Raw genomic sequence first — 19,889 nt, forward strand, 5'->3', positions numbered from 1 at the left:
TGATGATGACTTGGTGTCTGTGACCTTGAATGGTCTCGGTAGGGAGTATCGTTTGTTTCGGACATCTATTGGAGTCCGAGAGACATTTCCTAATTTTCAGGAGTTGGTTGCTCCAAAGAAATAGAACTAGCCCTTCAAGTGGAAATTCAAATGAGTATGCTTTCTATTTAGATACATGTAGAGGCAGAGGCAGAGGCAGAGGCAGAGGTGTTGGGGTAAAGGGCAGTGTGCCCACCCACTTGTACAGTGCCCATGTATACTCATATATATATGATAGAGGAATAAGTTGGAGTAGCTTTTGCTCCACCACTTTTGGTGTCTCCTTATCCCTTTGTGTGTGCTCTCCTCTCCCACAACTGGTATCAGAGCCCACGGCGTTTGATCTACGAGGAGCTTGGTGAGAGGAGAACGGGCACTGCTTCGAGAGATCTGCCAGGAGCTTTGGAGAGCTCGATTCTCTCATTCACGGGGGGATTTTGGGTAGACATCATCCAGATCTGTTTGCTCTACAATGCAGCTACAAGAATCACTTTGGGTTATCTTCCAGCGCTCCAGTGCTCCAGCAACCTGTAGGACCCATCCATGGGCGTTGCTGGTTGGACGATAGAGCTTCAGAGCTCAGAGGCAACTTGGCTCGTGAGCACTATCTTTGTTGATGTGCTGCTACTGCGCAGGAGCTTGGAGATGCGGTCGTTGGTGGCTACGTAGTTTTTATTGTAGGCTGCTGCTTTTACTGTAGAGAGAAGGAGAAGCTCAAGGGAGCTTCTACAGTGTGGAAAAGGGCTCTTCTCTTGGTGAAAGGGCTAAATCTGGTCACGTTACCAATTTTGGAGAAAAAGAGTGTCAATTTTGCTTGTTGCAGTTTGCACAGTCCTCCGATTGCGATTCCGTCGACGCCAGGATTCCTTTAAAAAAAAAAAAAATTACAATTGTGCTACCTATAACCTCACATCGAGGTTTCCTCCCAGCAGATTTGGGTCTTATTTTGGCACCATAGCCATTCTTGGAACTTGCAGGTTCAGTCTTGGCATAGTTCTTTGCCATTGTCTCTAGCTCATCTGGGAGCTGTTGGGGAGCCTGTGGATTGCATGTTTGATGTAGTTGTATGCTTGGGAGATAGCCGGTGTTGCATTTGAGGTCTTGGAGCTGAGCATTGGCTGATTTTGGTCTCTTTGTAGGACATTTTGCAAAAGTACGCCTTGTGGACATTGTGTGGGATATGTGCTTGTGCACTATGCAGCTTCTTTCGGTTGCAGTTGAGCTTTGTTAGCTCGTGTTTCCCCGTGCATTTGGGTCCTGTTGGACATAATTTGGTTGCATCTTGTCCGTGCTGGGCATCAGACAGCGTCAGTTTCTTTCAGTTGGTCTTGGCTTCTCGGGGACAAGTGTAGGTCTCCCCAAGTGACAGTAGGCTAACAGAGACTCAGGTTAGGAGTTCTCTTGTCAGAGGCCATTGCAGATACTTTTGTTGACTAAGGACACATGTTTTGAGGTCATTTTTACAGTGATTCAATGGACATTTTGATGGTTTTACACCTACATGTATGGTGGTGTTTATGTAAGTTCATTGAACATCTGAGGAGGATGTATTGTCAGTGATTTGCTGTTGTTTGGAGCACATTTCGGGGCTGTTTTGCCAGTGCTTTTGGGCTATTTTATTACTGATCTGTGAGCATTCTCGGGGCTGATTTGGTTGGGCATTGTACTTGCCATTTTGCTGGTGTTGCAGTTGACATACGGGGTGATCTACTGGATGTATTTTGACCATTTTTGGGGCTGTTTTGCCTGAGCAGATGAGTGCTGTATGTTACGCTCTAGCCGAGGTAGCATGACCTCGGAAGAATCAGTCGACGTTTCCCTTATAGGATCTATCTTTGTAATATATGTGTTTGCGCTTTATGTAAATGATCGGGAGGGATTAATGTCAAGGTCCTAGGTGAGGGCTGATAGCACCAGACTAGATAGATCTGAGACCAAGGGCCTAGTGCAAAGATTGTGCCTAGGGGCAAGGAATTAAATGCATCCCAAGAGAGGGGTGAAATGTTGCATTAGGAAGGCCCTATATGGATGACATGTGGCATCTAGATCTATCTAGGGATTTGGGGTCTGTCAAGGCTAGTGAGAGAAGTGAAGAATGTGAGATTTTTACGTGATTTTGATATAGCTCTCTCTCTTGCTGGGAAGCTTGGGCAGAATTGGCTGGGAGGAAGATCAAGGTGCTACTCCCGTGATCTGCAACAGAGATTAGGATAGTAAAATCTGGTTACACTTACTGTAAAGGGCAGCAAGCATAGAAGGAAGTTGCTGCTGTTGTTTTTATGACAAAACAGTCATTTTCAGGACTGAATATCTCTTTCCTGGTGCGGAATTGCACTTTGTCCCAAACTGGAAAGTTGTAGTTCACAGAACATACTACAACTTTGCTTTTGGATGCAAGATGAACTGGTATAAGCTGCAGGAGTTACAGCCTCTGCAAAATCACAAAAAGTTGCAGTCTACTGTCTATTTGTGACCAATGTGCAGGAAGCTGTTTTTCAGGTGAGAATATCTGAGAATCCATAAGGATTTGGCTCTTGAGGTCAACTGATAAGTTGTAGATCTTTCTACCAGCTACAACTTTGCTGTTTACAGCTTTGGCATCCGGTCTTTCGGTGAAAAGATATCACTGTTCAAAAACAAGAACATCATGTTATCTTGCCCAAAGTGGATGTGATTTCTCTTGCACAACAGTAAATTACAAAAAGTGATTGGGATCTCACTTCAGTCCAAGGGCATTATTGGCATTTTGGCAAGTCACTTTGGCACATTTGGCAAGTGGTGAATGCTTGATTTTGTTGCCAAAGGATTGCACAATCCAATGGTTGAAGAAAATGCAAGTCTAGAATATTATTGTAGGGTTGCCAAAGTTTAAGGTGGATAATATGCACAAGGTATGTGAGGCATGTCTATTTATTAAACAAGCAAGGCATGCATTTCCACATAATGCAAAAGTAAGAAAGAGACCCTTGGAGGTAATACGCAGTGATATGTGGACTACCAAGACAAAATCTAATGGAGGCTGTAACTATTATGTCAGCTTTATTGATGACCACACAAGGAAGGTGTGGGTCTATTTTATGAAACAAAAAAGCGAAGTGTTTAGCCACTTCAAGAAATTTAGAGCAATGGTGGAAAAGGAAAGGGGTATGCATATTAAAGTGCCAAAGTTTGATGGAGGGGGAGAGTATTTATCTCATGAATTTAGTGAATACCTGTAGAATCATGGAATTCAAAGAAAATACTCATGCAAACATACCCCTGAGCAAAATGGGGTTGCAGAGAGGAAAAACAGACATATTGAAGAAGTTGCTCATGCCTTGTTGAATGAGAAAAATGTGCCAAATTTCTATTGGGCTGAAGCGGTAGCAACTGTAGTATATATCATGGACAGAACTCCCACTACAGTAGTGCATGGAGTCACACCTGAAGAAAAGTTCATAGGAAGGAAGCCAGATCTTACACATCTAAAGGTTTCTGGATGCATAACATATGTGCACATTCTAGATAAGAATAGGACTAACTTAGATCCTAAAGTAGAAAAATGCATCTTCATTGGTTACTCTCTGCAGTAGAAAGGGTACAGGTGCTATAACCCTACAACTCAATAGATGAGGGTGAGTAGAGATGTTGTGTTTGATGAGATGAGTGGTTGGTATGCACTAGTGAAAATGACAGAAGATGCAGATGTAAGAAGTGACAATATTATACAAGATGTAGATCAGCAGTCAGAAGTCTTGAGTGGACTGGGAGAGTCCTCTAACAATGGGTCTAACATTCTCCCATGGATAGGGAGGTTGCGATCAGGAGCACCTGCTCATGAAAGTGCAAAAAGTGGTACACGTATCACAAAAAGGGAAAGAAAAGGTGGATCAACCCATATTTTTTGATGTGTCTACAGGACACTCACAAGTTGATGGTGAATCAAGTGGCTCAGCAGAACAGAGCCTTGGTGAGAAATTGGGGATACCAAGGGTAGTTACCCCTGGATCAAGGAGAAGCGGGATGCTTCAAAGATACCTGGTAGTGATCCAGTGTTACGAAGATCCACATGAGCCAAAATACCCCATTGATAGGCTAAAATATGATAGATATATAGCCCACCATTATGCATATATGACAAAGGTGATAGAGGAATTTGAGCCTACATGCTTTGAAGAAGCAATAAGAAAGACAAATTGGGATGCATCCATCGATGAGGAAATGGTAGCTTTGGATGCAAACTACACTTGGGAGTTGGTAGCATTACCTCATGCTAAGAAGGCTATTGGATGCAAGTGGGTTTACAAGACAAAGCAGAATGCTGATGGGTCTCTAAGCAGGTATAAGGCAAGGTTAAATGCCAAGGGATATGCACAGACTTATAGCATTGACTATGAAGAGACTTTTAGCCTAGTTGTAAGGATGGAAACTGTGAGAGCAATGATAGTGGCTAATGCAAAAGGCTGGACATTGCACCAAATGGATGTCAAGAATGCTTTCTTGCATAGTGATTTGCAAGAAGAAGTTTATGATACAACCGCAAGGATATGAGGATGATGCACACCCTGATTTTATATCTAGGTTGCACAAAGCCTTATATGGCTTAAAACAGGCACCCGGGGCATGGTCTGACAAGATTGGTTAGTATCTTGTCACCATTGGATTTCATATTTCCAATGCTGATTTTTCACTCTATGTGAAAAAGACAAAGAGGGGGATTGTGCTTATAGTCATCTACGTTGATGATTTGATTATCACAGGAGATAATGATGCAGATGTATGTAATGCAAAGCTGTTCTTGAAGCAAAAATTTGAAATGGACTTGGGAGAGCTGCAATATTTCTTAGGGATTGAGGTGATTAGATCACCAAGTGGAATACAGTTGTTGCAGAGGCAATATGGATTGGATATGCTATCTAAGTATGGGACGATAGGATGTAAGCCCATTTCAGTTCCCTTGGAGCAGAATACTAAGCTCAGTGCAGATACAGGTGAGCTGTTGAAGGATGTTACTATGTATAGATGCTTGGTATGGAGTCTTATTTATATGACTATCACCATGCCAGACTGAAGCTATGCTATGGGGCTGGTTAGTCAATTCATGCAAGCTCCAAGGAAGCCACATCTAGATGCAGCTAGACGTATCTTGCAGTATGTGAAGTCCATGTTATATTACAGACTTTTCTATGAGGCTAGAAGACTAATTGAGGTCTATGGATATACAGATGTTGACTGGGCTAGTAGTATCTCGGATAGGAGATCTACTAGTGGATTCATGTTCTCACTTGGGAGTGGCGCTGTTAGCTGGAGCAATAAGAAGCAACCCACTGTTGCTTTGTCAAGCACAGAAGCTGAGTATAGGGGTGCAACAATGGTTGCATGTGAGGTAGCTTAGCTAAGGAAGCTACTTGATGATATGGGCCAGTCAGTGCAACAATCTGTTGTCATATATTGGGACAACATTAGCAACATCATGCTTGCTAATAACCCAGTATACCATGCTAGAACCAAGCACATTGAGATGCACTATCATTTTGTGAGAGAGAAGGTTCTAGTGGTATATATTGATCTTGTGTATGTCACCACCGAAGAGCAGGTGGCTGATATCTTTGTGAAGGCATCAGGCACAGAGAAGCTTTGCAGGTTTAGACGCTTACTTGGTGTGCTGGAATTGGATTTGAGCTTAAGGGGGGGTGTTGAGATATCAAGCTCAACCGCACGTGCTTGGGTGATTGTCATTCATGTCACGGGCATGGTTGGTTATGGCTATTACATTGCCATCGAATAACAGCTATATTACATCTACTCTTGTGTGTGATCGTTGTGGCATAGTTAGATTGTCACGTATGTATGGTTTGGGTCCACACTATGGACCACGTACTCTAAGGTTAGAGATATTGGGTATACCCCTCTTTTATGTATAGTAGTTGTGTGGCATTTGCAAATAAGAAGAAGAAAGCTTCAGCCTTTATCTCGTGTGTCTTCTCCTTATGTTGTTGTTAAGATAGCTGCAAGTAACACTCCTCCCTCTCTCCCGCTTTCTTTTCATTCTAGGGTTACACATATAGTGTATACCTATCTCTCATTGTATTGTTGTTGTGTGCTAAAGTGAAGACAGGCTTCCGCCTCCAACCTTGTGTCCTCTCTCTTTTGTGAGTTGTGAAGAAAGCTGTAGTCGAGTCTCCTCCCTATTTCCCTACTTATTTACATGGTATTAGAGATTGGTTTGTGGTGAGAAGCTCAGGTAGAAAGCAGAGGCAAGCGAAGATCACGATACCCTGGTAAGAGAATCATCGTCTCCTTTCTTTCGAGCTTTTGGGAGCATATTGGTGCAGGTACACAGTCATGAGTGCAAAGTTCACAACCTCAGATTGAGGCACCCTTCACTGTAAAGCATGAGAGTATTACCTAGAAAATTTCCATTCCACGACCGTTTAAAGCTCCTTTTTTGCATCACGAAGTTAGAGCAGGCACTTAGGAGAAGTGGCTCTTTTTTACTGTGTATGTATTTTTATTGTTGTGTAAAGTTGCAATAGAAAGGTTGCTTTGTGCCATATTGCAGAGATTTTGAGAAATGCAGGCCAGTTTTGGATTGTTATGTTTATGAATTTTTGTCACTTGGTGTGACTCGTGGTTCCTTGCCACTGCCCTTGTGAGGCAAAATTTTTGGTGTTAGAGAATTGTTGTTGTTCTCGTCTTTGTGAGATAAAACTTTGTTTTTTTAGGTTGTAGTTACAGATTTGGACTTGTTAGATGTTTGAGAATATTTCTACTATTGTTGGAGAATCTTAGAAAGATAACTTCCAAGCATGGAAGTTCAAAATGACAAACTTCCTTATGGGAAGGGGAGTATGGCCATTCATCAATGGTGATGAGCAAGAACCAATTTTGGGTGCTTCTCCTACTGCTGCAGAGATGAAGACATTTAAAGAGTAGCATGAAAAGACAAAAAAGGTCATGTATTGGTTGTTGGTTAGTGTTTCAGACTCCATGATTGTGTATATATAGGATGCAAGTAGGAGCTCCATAATGTGTAGAGGAATAAGATAAATATAAATGAGTATTCTATGAAGGTTAAAGGCCTTGTTGATTCTCTTGGCTCAATTGGAGCACCTGTTAATGATGAGGACTTGGTGTCCATGACCTCGAATGGTCTTGGAAAAGACTATGCACAATTTCAGACATCCATTGGAGTTTGTGAGACCTTTCCTGATTTTCAAGAATTTGTTGCTTTCTTGTTGAGTGAAGAGCAAAGTAATGGTGGTTTAGACAAAGGAAGTTCTCAAGAATCTACATTCTACTCAAATCAACATAGAGGTAGAGGAAGAGGCCGTTTTGGTGGTTGTTCAGGAAATCAGAACTAACAACAACAACAAGAAAACCAGTGGAGGAGGACGTGGTAACTCTAGAGGCAAGGGGAGCCAAAGGAACATGGCTCATGACAAAGGAACCAGCAGGTAAACAGGAACACAGAGTGCTATTATTGTGGGAAGCCTGGACATAAAGAGAAGACCTGCTATAAAAGCAAAACATCAGGAATGGGAAGTTGCAGCAAAGCAACTATGCACCATCTAGTGGGCATGGTGATGACAGAGATGAGTACCTTTTTGAGATGTAGCACATGGTTAACTCTATGATAGAAAATGTTGCGGATTGAAAAAATGTATGGTTTGTTGACCCAAGTGATTCTAACCACATGACCAATCATGGTGAAGTGGTTTAGTGATGTCAAAAGCTTAGAAAAGCTAGGTTATGTTGGAACATGTGATGATATTGCTCATCCACTTGGTCTCAGTTGGCCAAATGGTTGAGCAAGGTTTGCAAGTCAAATTGAACCCAGATGAATGCTTTGTTGAGGATTGAAAAATTAGTGCCGCTTAGTTGCATAAAAGTTGTTGAGAAAGCAAACTCAAGAGTGGTAAAATGTAATGGGTAGCATCAAGGTTGATCATATGGGAGTGCATAGGACTAGGATTGTGCTTGTGTGTGCTAGCCTATGAGCTAAGCTATGATGTAGGCAGTATTGCCATGTGTGTGTTGCTAGAATATAGGAGTGTGCCATGTGTGTGATTGAGAGAATCAGGGAGTGATTTTAGGATCTAGGATTCCGGTAAAGGAGTCATCAATGATGCCAATGGTGTATACTCTCATGCCCATTTATATTGGGCTCTCTCATGAATAAAGAACACACTATTTTGCATATCCATTGCTTCCACTGTGCTCATTTCAACATGGTATCAAAGCCATATCACCCTCCTTGACTCTCCTCCATGCTTGCCACGTGTGTCATCTTCCTCTCCAAGCTCATCTCATTTCTCCCCAATTCTGCTCAGACCTTGCAACTTTGATTTCTCTAGATCCGACTGTTAACTTTCAAAATCCTTTTAGCCACAGCTTTTCCTCACTAAGGCACACCCTTTCCACCGTTGGGATTGACAAAATTTTACTCTGAGTTGCTGTGACATCCTGTTCTTTGCTCGCCAAACTTCTTCACAATGCGACTTGTAGAGATCAAATTTCACCAAACCCTTTGAGGTATAGTTTGGCGATGTATGAGCTACTTGCTATTCAAATTTGAGCTCACTTGGCCGAAGGGTTGAGGAGAAATCATCGAAATACTAGTTAGCTTCAAGCTGTTGGCTATGGCAATGTGAAGCACATTTTACTCTCTCCTCTCTGTTGCTTTTGGAGACCTCAAGGGACTTCATTTTCCTACAAAAGCCCTCTCATTGTTGGCTTGAAAGTGCTCAATTCAGCCCTTCAATTGTTGGTCTATCAATTTGGGATTATTAGTCAAAATTCTGGTCAAGTTCAATCATTTGACTTGGTCAATTGCTCGGTTTACTCTTTGTTATTAGGTTCAATTCCTTGCATCTTCATTTGGTTGATTTGGGTTGGTTGGAACCTCAATTTAGTGCTTCATTGTATTCTTATGCATACTTTGACTTTGGAGGTGATGACAGTTTGATATTTGACTTGCATTAGTCAAAGAAGAGTGACCAAGGATTGCAAATCCAAGTTTGTTTCTTATCTTTTGGTGACAACGCCTTCCAACAATGAGTACTCAAGCTTCAAATTCAAAGGTACTTCATTCCATACTTGGCAAACAAGGATAAAGCTCATCTTGATGAAGAAGGGCCTATGGAATATTGCAAATGGCAAAGATCGAAAACCATGTGATGCTACACTTGCTTTGGCTTGGGAGGTGACAGACGACAAGGCTCAAGCCATCATCATGACACCTACATCCATCATGTAGATGGTTGTGACACTACAAAGGAGACATGGGATCAATTGAATACCCTCTTTGGTACTAATTCAAAGAGCTCCAAGTTTGGATTGCTAATTGAAATTTTTAGATTAGAAATGAAGTCTCATGCATCCCTTGCATCACATTTAACTTATATGAAAGGCTTAATGATCCAGATTGCCGGCATTGACCTTAGAGTGGATGATGATGTTGCTATTGGTGTATTGTTAAAATATCTTCCAAAAGAATATGATAATGTGGTTACTACTTTGACAAACATGCCAGATCCTAGGTTGGTAGAGGTTGAATCTTCTCTTCTTGAAGAGGAGAAGAAATTGAAACCCAAGCAAGAGACACCGATACCTACAATAGATGAAGTGTTTTTCCACAAAAGTTACAATGGCAAAGGAAAGCATAAGTTCCATGACATTATTATATGTGATTTTTGTCGCAAACAAGGCCACAAAGAGAAGGATTGTTTTCAAAGGAAGAGAGCACTGAAAGCATATTTGATGAGCATCACCAACAACGAGGAATTGGATGAAGATGAAGACCTAGAGCGAGATGAAGGACAACATCAGAACCTCAGTATGATAGTAAAGAACAAGGGAGCTTCCAAAGCTCCTTCTACATCCCATTATGATGATAGATTGTTTTGAAATGATGTAATCCCTTAACATTCGTTGCTTCATGATGATGTAGATCAAACCCAAGTAAACTCTATGTATCAAGTCATGGCTACACCTCTGGCACAAGTATCCTAAATCTTCCACATCTCTGAGCTACTAGGGGTAGACACGTCCTTGAGTTGATCATGGGTGACCAAGCTACGTCATGCCTACACTTTTGTACATTATGAGTTTGAGAGGGGGTGTTGAGAAAGCAAACTCAAGAGTGGTAAAATGTAATGGGTAGCATCAAGGTTGATCATATGGGAGTGCATAGGACTAGGAGTGTGCTTGTGAGTGTGTGCTAGCCTATGAGCTAAGTTATGATCTAGGCAGTATTGCCATATGTGTGTTGCTAGAATATAGGAGTGTGCCATGTGTGTGATTGAGAGAATTAAGGAGTGATTTTAGGATCTAGGATTCCACTACAAGAGTCATTGATGATGTCAATGGTGTATACTCTTATGCCTATTTATACCGGGCTCTCTCATGAATAATGAACACACTATTTTGCCTATCCATTGCTTCCATTGTGCTCATTTCAACAAAAGTAAAGTGTTCAGCCACTTTAAAGCCTTTAAGAAGGCTATGGTTAAAGAAGGAAAAGGGCACACATATAAAAGTGATGAGATGTGATGGAGGGGGAGAGTATTTCTCATATGAATTCAGTGATTATTTAAAAGAACAGGGAATTCAGAGAAAGTACTCATGTAGATCTACCCCTCAACAAAATGGGGTTGTAGAAAGAAAGAATAGGCACATTGCAGAAGTTGCAAGGGCTATGTTGAATGAAAAGAAGATGCCTGATTATTTTTGGGCTGAATCAATAGCAACTATTGTGCATATTATGAATAGAACCCCCACTACAAGTGTCCATGGAATGACACCTAAGTAAAAGTATATAGGTAGAAAACTAGATATTTCACACTTGAAAGTATTTGGTTGTATAGCTTATGTTCATGTTCGTGATGAGAGGAGAACTAAGCCGGATCCAAAGGAAGAAAAATGCATCCTCATTGGGTATTGTTTGTAGCAAAAAGGGTACCATTGCTATAACCTTCCACTTGTAGGATGCAAGTGAGCAGAAATGTAGTTTTTGATGAAATGAGTTACTGGTATGGACCAACAAAAGTGATAGAAGATGCACATGCAGGAAATGGTGATGCTACTATAAATGTAGATCAAATGTCACAAAGTCTGAGTGGACATGGGTGAGTTCTCAAACAATGGATCCAATGCATGGATAAGGAGATTGTGATCTAGTGGATCTTCTCATGGCAGTCCACATAATGGTACTAAGGTATCATGTAAAGGGAAGGAGAAGGTGGACCCTGCACCTATTTTTGATGTCTCATGTGGTCACTCTCATGTCGATGGAGAGTCCTGTGATAGATAGGGCTAGCCTAGCAGGGATCATTATCCTATTTTTTGTTTTGCTTGATGTTTTTTTGTGTGGTTTTTGTTTGATTTTGTGATGTTTGCCGTGATTTGTTCTTATTTTGGGGCTTTGCCAGTGGATGTGGTATGGCTACCTATCAATGGTTATTTCATGAGGCTGGAGGTACAATGTTTTATCTTCCAAACCTCCACTGAGTTGAGTGGGGATGGTGCCCTGAGCAATCGGTGAGTCAATTTACCCTAGTAGTATCTATGTGGACATTGTGAGGCTGAGTGGATGGACCACTGGTTACTCCGACATCATTCTGACATATATTCCAACCATGTCAACATCTAGGACTAGCTATTGTTTTTGGGTTGGGTTTTTCTACATTTTTTTGTGCACTACACTTGCATGGAAGTTGCTGGGCCATCTCTGGATGGGAGAGACATGGTGGGCTTAGGGCCTATTTTTTGATCTAACATTCCAATTTGGAGACAATTGCTGTTTAGGTCTCGTGTCACCTGAATGAGATAGTGAGCTCGGGTGTGAGTTGGGAATTGCCTCATCCTACTAGCTAAGTGATGGTAGGGGTGGGGTGAGTCCTCGAGACATCCTTGTCACAATTGAGTGTGGTAAGATGAGTAGAGTGATCTTCTTGGACTCCAATATTAGTTGTCATCTTTATATTTACATTTTCACTCACTATACCTCTTGCATTTAGGCACACTTGCGTGTGACTGCATCTCATTTACCTATGTGCTTGCATTTCCTCTTGCATCTTGCATAGCATGATCCTTGGGTTTTTTCCATCATTTTGCTGGGCATTACATCATAATTTTGTTCAGTGGGATATCTACATATTGTGTGTTAGGTTGCATTGTAGGGGTTAGGTCTGCATCCCTCTTTTACAGGTGGTTCCAAACCTTAGCATTCTGCTAGGGATGTTGCAGCAGCTGCGTAGCAGACAGTTGCTTCATGGATATGATGGATGTGCTTTACGGATGATACCATGGAGTTGCAGATGCTATGTGATTATGACTTGATGTCTGATATTTTTGCCATGTTGCTAGTGGTTTGTTCATGGATAGTATGTCTATCTTGATGGTGCTTCTCATATGTATGCCTTGGATTAGTTATGCCATGGATGTAGTGGTTTCATTGATGTATTATGATTCTTTTTTATGATGCCTATGTTAGCAGATCATTGCTTATGTTGGTAGCAGATGTGTTTATGGCTTATGCCATGAGGTTATTATAGCTGTGGTTGTATTGTTGCCAGTAGACCATTATTGGTTTTTATGCAGGATGTATTCAGCTAGATGCCATTAGATTTGGCAGTGACACCTGTTCTTGTGGCAGCAGCTTATAGCTAGTTTTATGGTGATACTGGTGTTTTTGTATGCTACTTGATGGTATCTGGGATGGCTCTTGCATCAGATTCCATATGTGCATGTTTTTTTTATATCAGTGGATCAGATCGGGCATGATTACATTTGTTCTAGTGTCATTTTTACACATTTTATTTCATCTGGTATGGTAGATGGATCTTGGGCTTCCATTTCAGCCTTTTGGGCCTTGCCGAAGAGTCCACTTTTCCTTTTTATTATGTTCCTATCTGAGTTGATGGTGCCAAAATTTTTACCTATTTATGCGAGCATCCGATGCGTCTATTTTTAGCAAATTCCGTATTTACGGGCACACGATCCGCTCCAAGGTTATTGTCAGGAGTGATCCGGGCTACACTTTCATTTTTACGAGATCTCGCTCCAAGCCCCTACGGAAGAGATGCGGTTTGACATGCAGTGCTACAAGGACTAGCGGTGGTTTTCGATGTCAGCATTGCCCACGTGATTGGTGCTACGAGGCATGTTTGCGGCTTCTCGTCATGGATTTTGTGGTTCCGCTAGTAGTTTTTATGGCATTCGGGTCTTGACACTTCGTCTACAGGGTCTTGCAGATGTTTCCGTAGCTTCGAAATGTAGCTTTGGAATTCAGCTTCGGAATGTAGTTTCAGAATTCAGCTTCGGAATTCAGCTTTGGAATTCTTATTGATTCTTTCATGAGTCGATTGATTAGACCAGAGGTTCTCTCTGGATGCAGAAAACTCCCCTTCTTGGACGATTTGGGGAGGGAACCCATGGCACCTAATCTTCTTCTGATTAGACCTCCGAATTACATGCTAACATTAGCATCTCATCTTCTCCTTCTTCTTCCCTATAACTCACGTTTGGGCAAAAGGAGAAAGAAAGTAAGGAGGAAAAAACTTATGCTTTTAGTGCTGGCTGCCTGCTGGTTTGCTCGCCTCCTCCTTCATCCTTTCCCTCTCCAGCTGCCTTGTAAGGCTGCCTTAGCCATCTCCTCCCCTCGTTCTTCCTTGGATCCTTTGACCTCTACCTTTCTGGTTTGCTACTACTTGTTATGCGCCGACTTCTCCTCCTCCTCCATCTTTCCTACTCAGCCATCTTTTGCTTCCCTGCTCTCAATTTCCTTTCTCCACCTTTCCTACTAAGCTTCTCCATCATTCCTTCTTCCTTCCACTCCCTTCCTCTTTCCTCACAGTTCGTGTTACGCCATTCCGTCTCCTACACGCCATTTCGTCGCCACTCCGATTCCGTCTGTTTGGGTTCCGAAAAAGCATACGTCAAACAAACCTTTGGCATACCCTTGTTAAGTCTCCTTCAATCCCCTTGTGACAAGTGGCAGCTTCTCCCCAAGTGGTAGCTTGTGCTTGCGACAAGTGGCTACATAGAAGCTTGACAAGTGGGCACTCAGTTTAGCTCACGGGGTAGCCAGGTTGGCATCCGGTTTTCTTTGGCATATTCTTTTGGCTTATTCTGAGCATATTCTAGCAAACTGGTTGCTATTTCTTTGGTTCTCAGTTTGATCTTCAGTTCTGGTTACACTACTCAAGAAAATATTTGTAAAGAATTTTGATTTTTTAACTATATCTCGCATGGATGATCCTTTTTGATCACGGTTGCTTCTAGAATGTTGTTCATTGATCTTATTGCATTCGTAATGAGTGGTTGCATGACCTATTTGGAGCTACCTAGGTCCTGTTTTCGTGCATTGGGTCGGGCCTAGGTCCTGGGTTGCGGTTTTTGCAGATTTTGTAATAATTAAAGATCTCATGGTTGTTATGTCAAATTGCGGTGGTCAAAAAATATACTTATGTTATTTTTTGGGCATGATTGCACTCGTAATGTCTGATTTGTAGTTTGAACCCACTTGATTGTACTTGCTTTGTAAACTGACCTATTTGACCATACAGTTGACCGTGAATAATGCTTGATGCTGGAATCAATTCTTCTACGTTCTGCATGATGATGTGGACAAAACTGAAATTTGTCTGATACTCTATAAGGTTGCTTCAGAAATGGAACCAGGGCTTCGATGCCTTTGAATGTAAATATCTTGAGCTGGTTAGGTCGAATAGGGAAATTTCCAACTAAAATTCCCATTAATTTTCTTTGCTCTTGAAGGATGTGGACTTTGATTTTTGGTCAACCCAAATTTGAGGGCACTTCCTTTGTAAATTGGACTAGTTAACTAGAACTTTGATTGCTTTGACCAAGTTCTTAGCTTACTAAAACTAAGAAACTCAAAACTAAAACTCACATTTATTTTTTGTATACTTTCAGCCTCTAATGTCAAATTCTTCCTCAGTAGCATTCTGTTAGTACTTGCTTTGTAAATTGACATGTGTGCACAAGTGTTTGACCGCTGATAACTTACCCACCGGCAGTCAAGTGCAGAAAGTTTGAACACAAATGTGTCCATGAATTTTGTCCTCTAGAGGCCTATGGAATCAAATATCCATTTGGATATCATCAGTTAGTGCTTCCTTTTTAACTGAACCCAAGTGACTGCAACTTTGACATCATTTAGGACTGAGACTTCTCATTTAACCTTTTCCCTTCTTTGTGTGTTGACCGTGCTTAGGTGATAGCTAGGCAGAGAATACGATTAGAATAGTGATGGTACTATGATGACAATGACGACTTGGCATATGTGACTTCACCTGTGGGATATATTTTTCCCATCGAAAGACCCCGAGTCCTTGTGGTTTGGTAGGGTCAGTTGACCCCTTCCCCCCACAAGTCTAGTGGCTCAAAAATGAGCCTTGATGAGGAACTTGGGATTCCTTCAATTGTTACACCAGGTGTAAGAAAAAGTAGGAATGTGGTTAAGACTCCTAGAGGTGATGTAGGTACATGCACGTCCACACGTGTGAAGTATCCTATTGATAGGTTGAGATATGATGGTTTTTCAGACCATCATTATGCATATATGGTCAAAATTCTAGAAGAAAGAGAGCTAGCTTCCTTTAAGGATGCAGTGGGAAAGAAAAATTGAGAGGCAGCCATGGATGAGGAGATGGCTGCCTTGGATGCAAACCACACTTGGGAATTGATACCATTGCCTCATGATAAGAAGGCGATTGGCTGCATGTGGGTGTATAAGGTGAAGCACAATGCTGATGGGTCTGGGAGCAAGGTTAGTTGCCAAAGGATATGCATAGACATATGACATTGACTATCAGGAAACGTTTAGTCCAGTTGCAAGGGTTGAGAGCAATAATTTCTATGGCTGCTGCAAAAGTGTGGTCTTTGCATCAAATGGATGTAAAGAATGCATTCTTGCATGGTGATTTGAAAGAAGAGGCTTATATGATGCAACCATAAGGTTACCAAGATGATGCACATCCCGTTTTGTTTGCAGGTTGCACAAAGCCATGTATGGCTTAAAACAAGTGCCCAAGGCATGGTGGTCAAATAGAATAGGCCAGTATCTTGTTATGTTTGGATTTCAGATTTCCAATGCAAACTTTCACTTTATGTGAAAATAATAGATAGAGGGATTGCGCTCATAGTCATCTATGTGGATGAATTAATTGTTATAGGTGACAGTGACGTAGAAATTGATGAAGTGAAGCTACTTTTGAAGCAAAAATATGAAATGAAGGATTTGGGAGGGTTGCGCTACTTCTTGGGCATTGAAGTTATTAGATACCCTAGTGGGATATAACTGTTGTATAGGCAGTATGGCTTGGATATCTTGTCCAAGTATGGGATGATAGGTTGTAAGCGCATCTCTATTCCATTGGAGCGGAATGTGAAGCTCAGTCCAAAAAGAGGGGAGCTTCTTAAAGGTGTCACTGTGTACAAATGCATAGTTGGCAATTTGATATACATGACTATCACCAAACCGGATTCGAGCTATGATGTGGGGTTGGTGAGTCAGTTTATGCAGGTGTTGAGGAAGCCACATTTAGATGCGGACGCATGTTGAGATATGTGAAGTCCACTTTGTAGTATGGACTTTTTTATGACGTTCAGTAACCCATACAGGTACATGGGTACACAGATGCTGACTGGGCTAGTAGTATCTCCAATAGGAGATATACTAGCGAATTTATGTTTTTCCTTGGAGTGCTACCATTAGTTGGATCAGCAAGAAGCAACCGATAATTGCCTTGTCAAGCACAGAGGCCGAGTACAAGGGTGCAGCTATGGCTGCATGTGAGGTAGCTTGGTTACAAAAGCTACATGTTGATTTAGACCAATCAGTATATGGTGGAGATGTCATTTATTGTGACAACATTAGCAGCATTATGATTGCTAATAACCCAGTCTATCATGCTAGAATGAAGCACATTGAGGTGCATTATCACTTTGTGAGAGAGAAGGTTCTAGCTAAAGAGGTTGATCTTGTATATGTCAGCACCGAGGAGCATGTGGCTAATATTTTTGCAAAGGCCTTGGGTACAGAGAAGCTTCAAACACACTATTGAGAAATTTGAGACTTTATATATTGTTTTCGACTTTTTTCCAAACTTGTTCAAATAAGTGTAAGTGTATATCCAAGTAAAAAACACACAAAAAATAAAAAATTGGCATTAAAATTAAGTTACTTTTAATTTTTATCTTCTTTGATTGAAAACATGACTACTTGACGGTATTTGTAGTGAAAGATGTGTTTAAAAAGGAAACTTGGACATGCTATGTTTATTTCTTCTTTTTCCAACTGATAGTTTGGTGAGAAAATGATTAGTTTCTTGGTAAGGTTTAAAAAACTCCTATTATTACCAAAACATAACATGAATTTAAAATTGATATTATTAAAATATTTGATTCATTATTAAGAGAGTACGACATAGTTGGCACGATGCAAGAGTTGTTGATATCAACACACAATGGTGGCATAGAGATACACCCTTGTTGAAACAAATAACTTTCTTCTATGCCTCTGAATCTCTTTCGAAGTCATCTAATTCTAAAATCACTACAAGACAATGCTACCATACACGCGATAAGTTACGGGCGTGTGTATGGTCGCGCATGTATATGATAGTATCGGGCGCGTGTATATGTGCATCTAATTTTGCATGTATATCTGCTTTTAAAAATGCGTATATCAAAGCGTGTATATACGCGTAAAACTTGTGTTATAGACGCAAATATACACGCGATATTACACGCAATAGCAGAGAAAATTACCTTTATTTTTAAAAAACCATCTTCTTTAAACCATCTCATAGTGCATTACAGTATATATCATTACACGATCCCACTAAATGCATTTACAACAATTTATATTCAAAAACAAATCATGAGATGATAATTAAAAGACAACATATACAAGAGAATTGTCATCAATTTAGAATGATACAATGATGGATTGGTTAGGATTCGATCTCATCTTCAATGAGATCCATCCTTGCCAAACGGTCAACATCAATATCCATTTGATCAATTTGTAAGGCTATGATTAAATTTATTCCACTATCAATATTCTGTCCATTGATAATGGTACCGATGCCCCGATCATCCTCATCAACATCAACATCACCATCATCATCAATGGTAGGGTCATCCTCATGATCATGAGAAATGGCACGCTCATCCTCATTATCATGAGGATCTCTTATTTCTTGATCATCAATCACAACATCTTCATTGGCATGTTCGACATCATCTTCATTACGGCCTGCTACATCCTCCATATGCTCCATATCAGTGAATGTATTGTACATCACTTTGGAACATGGTGCAACAGGAATGACGTACCACCATTTAGTGTCATGCACCATTGGCTGATAGATAACCTACTCAAATATACATATTGCAGTTAGTTAGCATATCAAAAGTCAAGGGGTACGTGAGCTTAGATATATATGTATATAAAACACATTGATAAAAAAATATTGCATACCTGCTCACATTGTTGTGGCAATACGAGCTTATCTTTCTTTGTTTGCCAAAACTTTGTAGAGTCAATAGTTACATAGCCACTTTCATGGCGTTTTATCGTTGCATTAGGTCCTTTTTCCACCACGTTCATTTGCCATTTTACATCCAAAACATACACAAAGAAGCGACGAAAGTCAAGCCTAAATATGTCTTAGATTGTGCCACAATAATCATCCACTTTTCCATTGGCTCCCTCAAAGCTACTAATGACACCGCAATCTTGTGTATTCCTCTTATCATCAATTCTTTGTGTTTGAAAATGCTTTCCTTCACACCATATAGCATTGAACATAGTGCACTGGACCAAAATAGAAGCAATATTTGTGTAAGCAATGTGAATAAATATTAAAAGCAAATCACTTACAACTAATGTAAAATGTTAGTTCCATGTACCTTTAACATGCATCCTTGCGCATACTCCCATTCTTCCGCCGTGATATGCAGCCCCTCGTCTCTCTCTGCTCTCTCCATTTCTTCATGCAACCAATCAACATGGATATCATTCAGAAGTGTTGCTCGATGCTTAGGGTACGCCTTACGAGAGCCATGTTGCCTCTGAAAGAGAGCTCTTTCTGCTTGCCTTCTTGTCTTTGCATCCTCATTTCTTGTAACTTATCTGCTCATCACATCACTATTAAGGATGCAAGTGAAATTAATATCATCAATCAATGCTTTGTCAATTACTTTACTATGTCCTTTTCCTTGGGGCACAATAGAGGTCATCCTCAAGTCCTCTTCATTGCTCCATAGTCGCGGCAAAGAGTTGTCCACTTGACCAAGAAATTCTAAAATATATACAAGAGATTCTTGTATCAACCAACCCTTAGCCATGCTTCCTTCAAGCCTTGCACTTTGTCTCACAAAGTCTTTTAAGGTCTTCATGAAGCGCTCTAGAAAGAACATCCAATGTGCATGCACAGTGCCGCATAAAGCAATTTCATCCACCAAATGCACAATGAGATGTAGTTGGCTTGTGAGAATGGTTCGCAGAAAAGTTTCCTCTATCAAACAAACCACTCCCACTGCCATAACACGCGCATTATCCAATGTCGCTAGATCAATTGCTTTGGAGTTAACATATCTGAAAAACAAATGAATAGTATGTTATACCTCATGCACGTTCATTTTGAAAAACTATCAAATCAAAGTGCAAGGTATAATGAAGGGTGATTCAACATGGGTTTTACATACCTCACAAGCTCACCCATCTTATAAATACATTTTTTCAAACTCTTGTTTGCACCATGGTCGATGCTAGTAGATAGTATGAACTGCACACATAAGAGCACATGTATATATGGTTGATGGCATTACAAAAT

General features: G+C 40.8%; 1 protein-coding gene and 2 pseudogenes across 1 annotated transcript; all 3 read right to left on the reverse strand.

The window, feature by feature from the left end:
- The window catches only part of LOC147898035 (uncharacterized), a 66,957-nt pseudogene that overhangs the window by 46,502 nt on the left and 566 nt on the right, over positions 1–19,889 (reverse strand).
- LOC147898038 (uncharacterized) lies at positions 18,003–18,676 on the reverse strand. The gene is made up of 2 exons (XM_087378820.1): positions 18,533–18,676; positions 18,003–18,425 (listed from the first exon to the last, which is right to left on the reverse strand). Exons 1-2 carry the CDS (start codon positions 18,659–18,661, stop codon positions 18,003–18,005), a joined length of 552 nt encoding a protein of 183 aa, XP_087234946.1. The 5' UTR covers positions 18,662–18,676.
- On the reverse strand, positions 18,937–19,778 carry LOC147898039 (uncharacterized; annotated as a pseudogene).

Source organism: Dipteris shenzhenensis, chromosome 9 (genome assembly GCF_047967505.1).
Source record: "Dipteris shenzhenensis isolate YYH24624 ecotype China chromosome 9, Dip_SZ_1.0, whole genome shotgun sequence".
NCBI classification, from domain to species: Eukaryota; Viridiplantae; Streptophyta; class Polypodiopsida; order Gleicheniales; family Dipteridaceae; genus Dipteris; species Dipteris shenzhenensis.

What these genes read in the sequence shown, in the direction of transcription:
- LOC147898038 (XM_087378820.1), bottom strand. Translation starts at nt 18,661, where the DNA reads ATGAACGTGGTGGAAAAAGGACCTAATGCAACGATAAAACGCCATGAA. An exon ending in TGCCACAACAATGTGAGCAG is followed by an intron (nt 18,426 to 18,532) that starts GTATGCAATATT and finishes ATATTTGAGTAG; the next exon opens with GTTATCTATCAGCCAATGGT.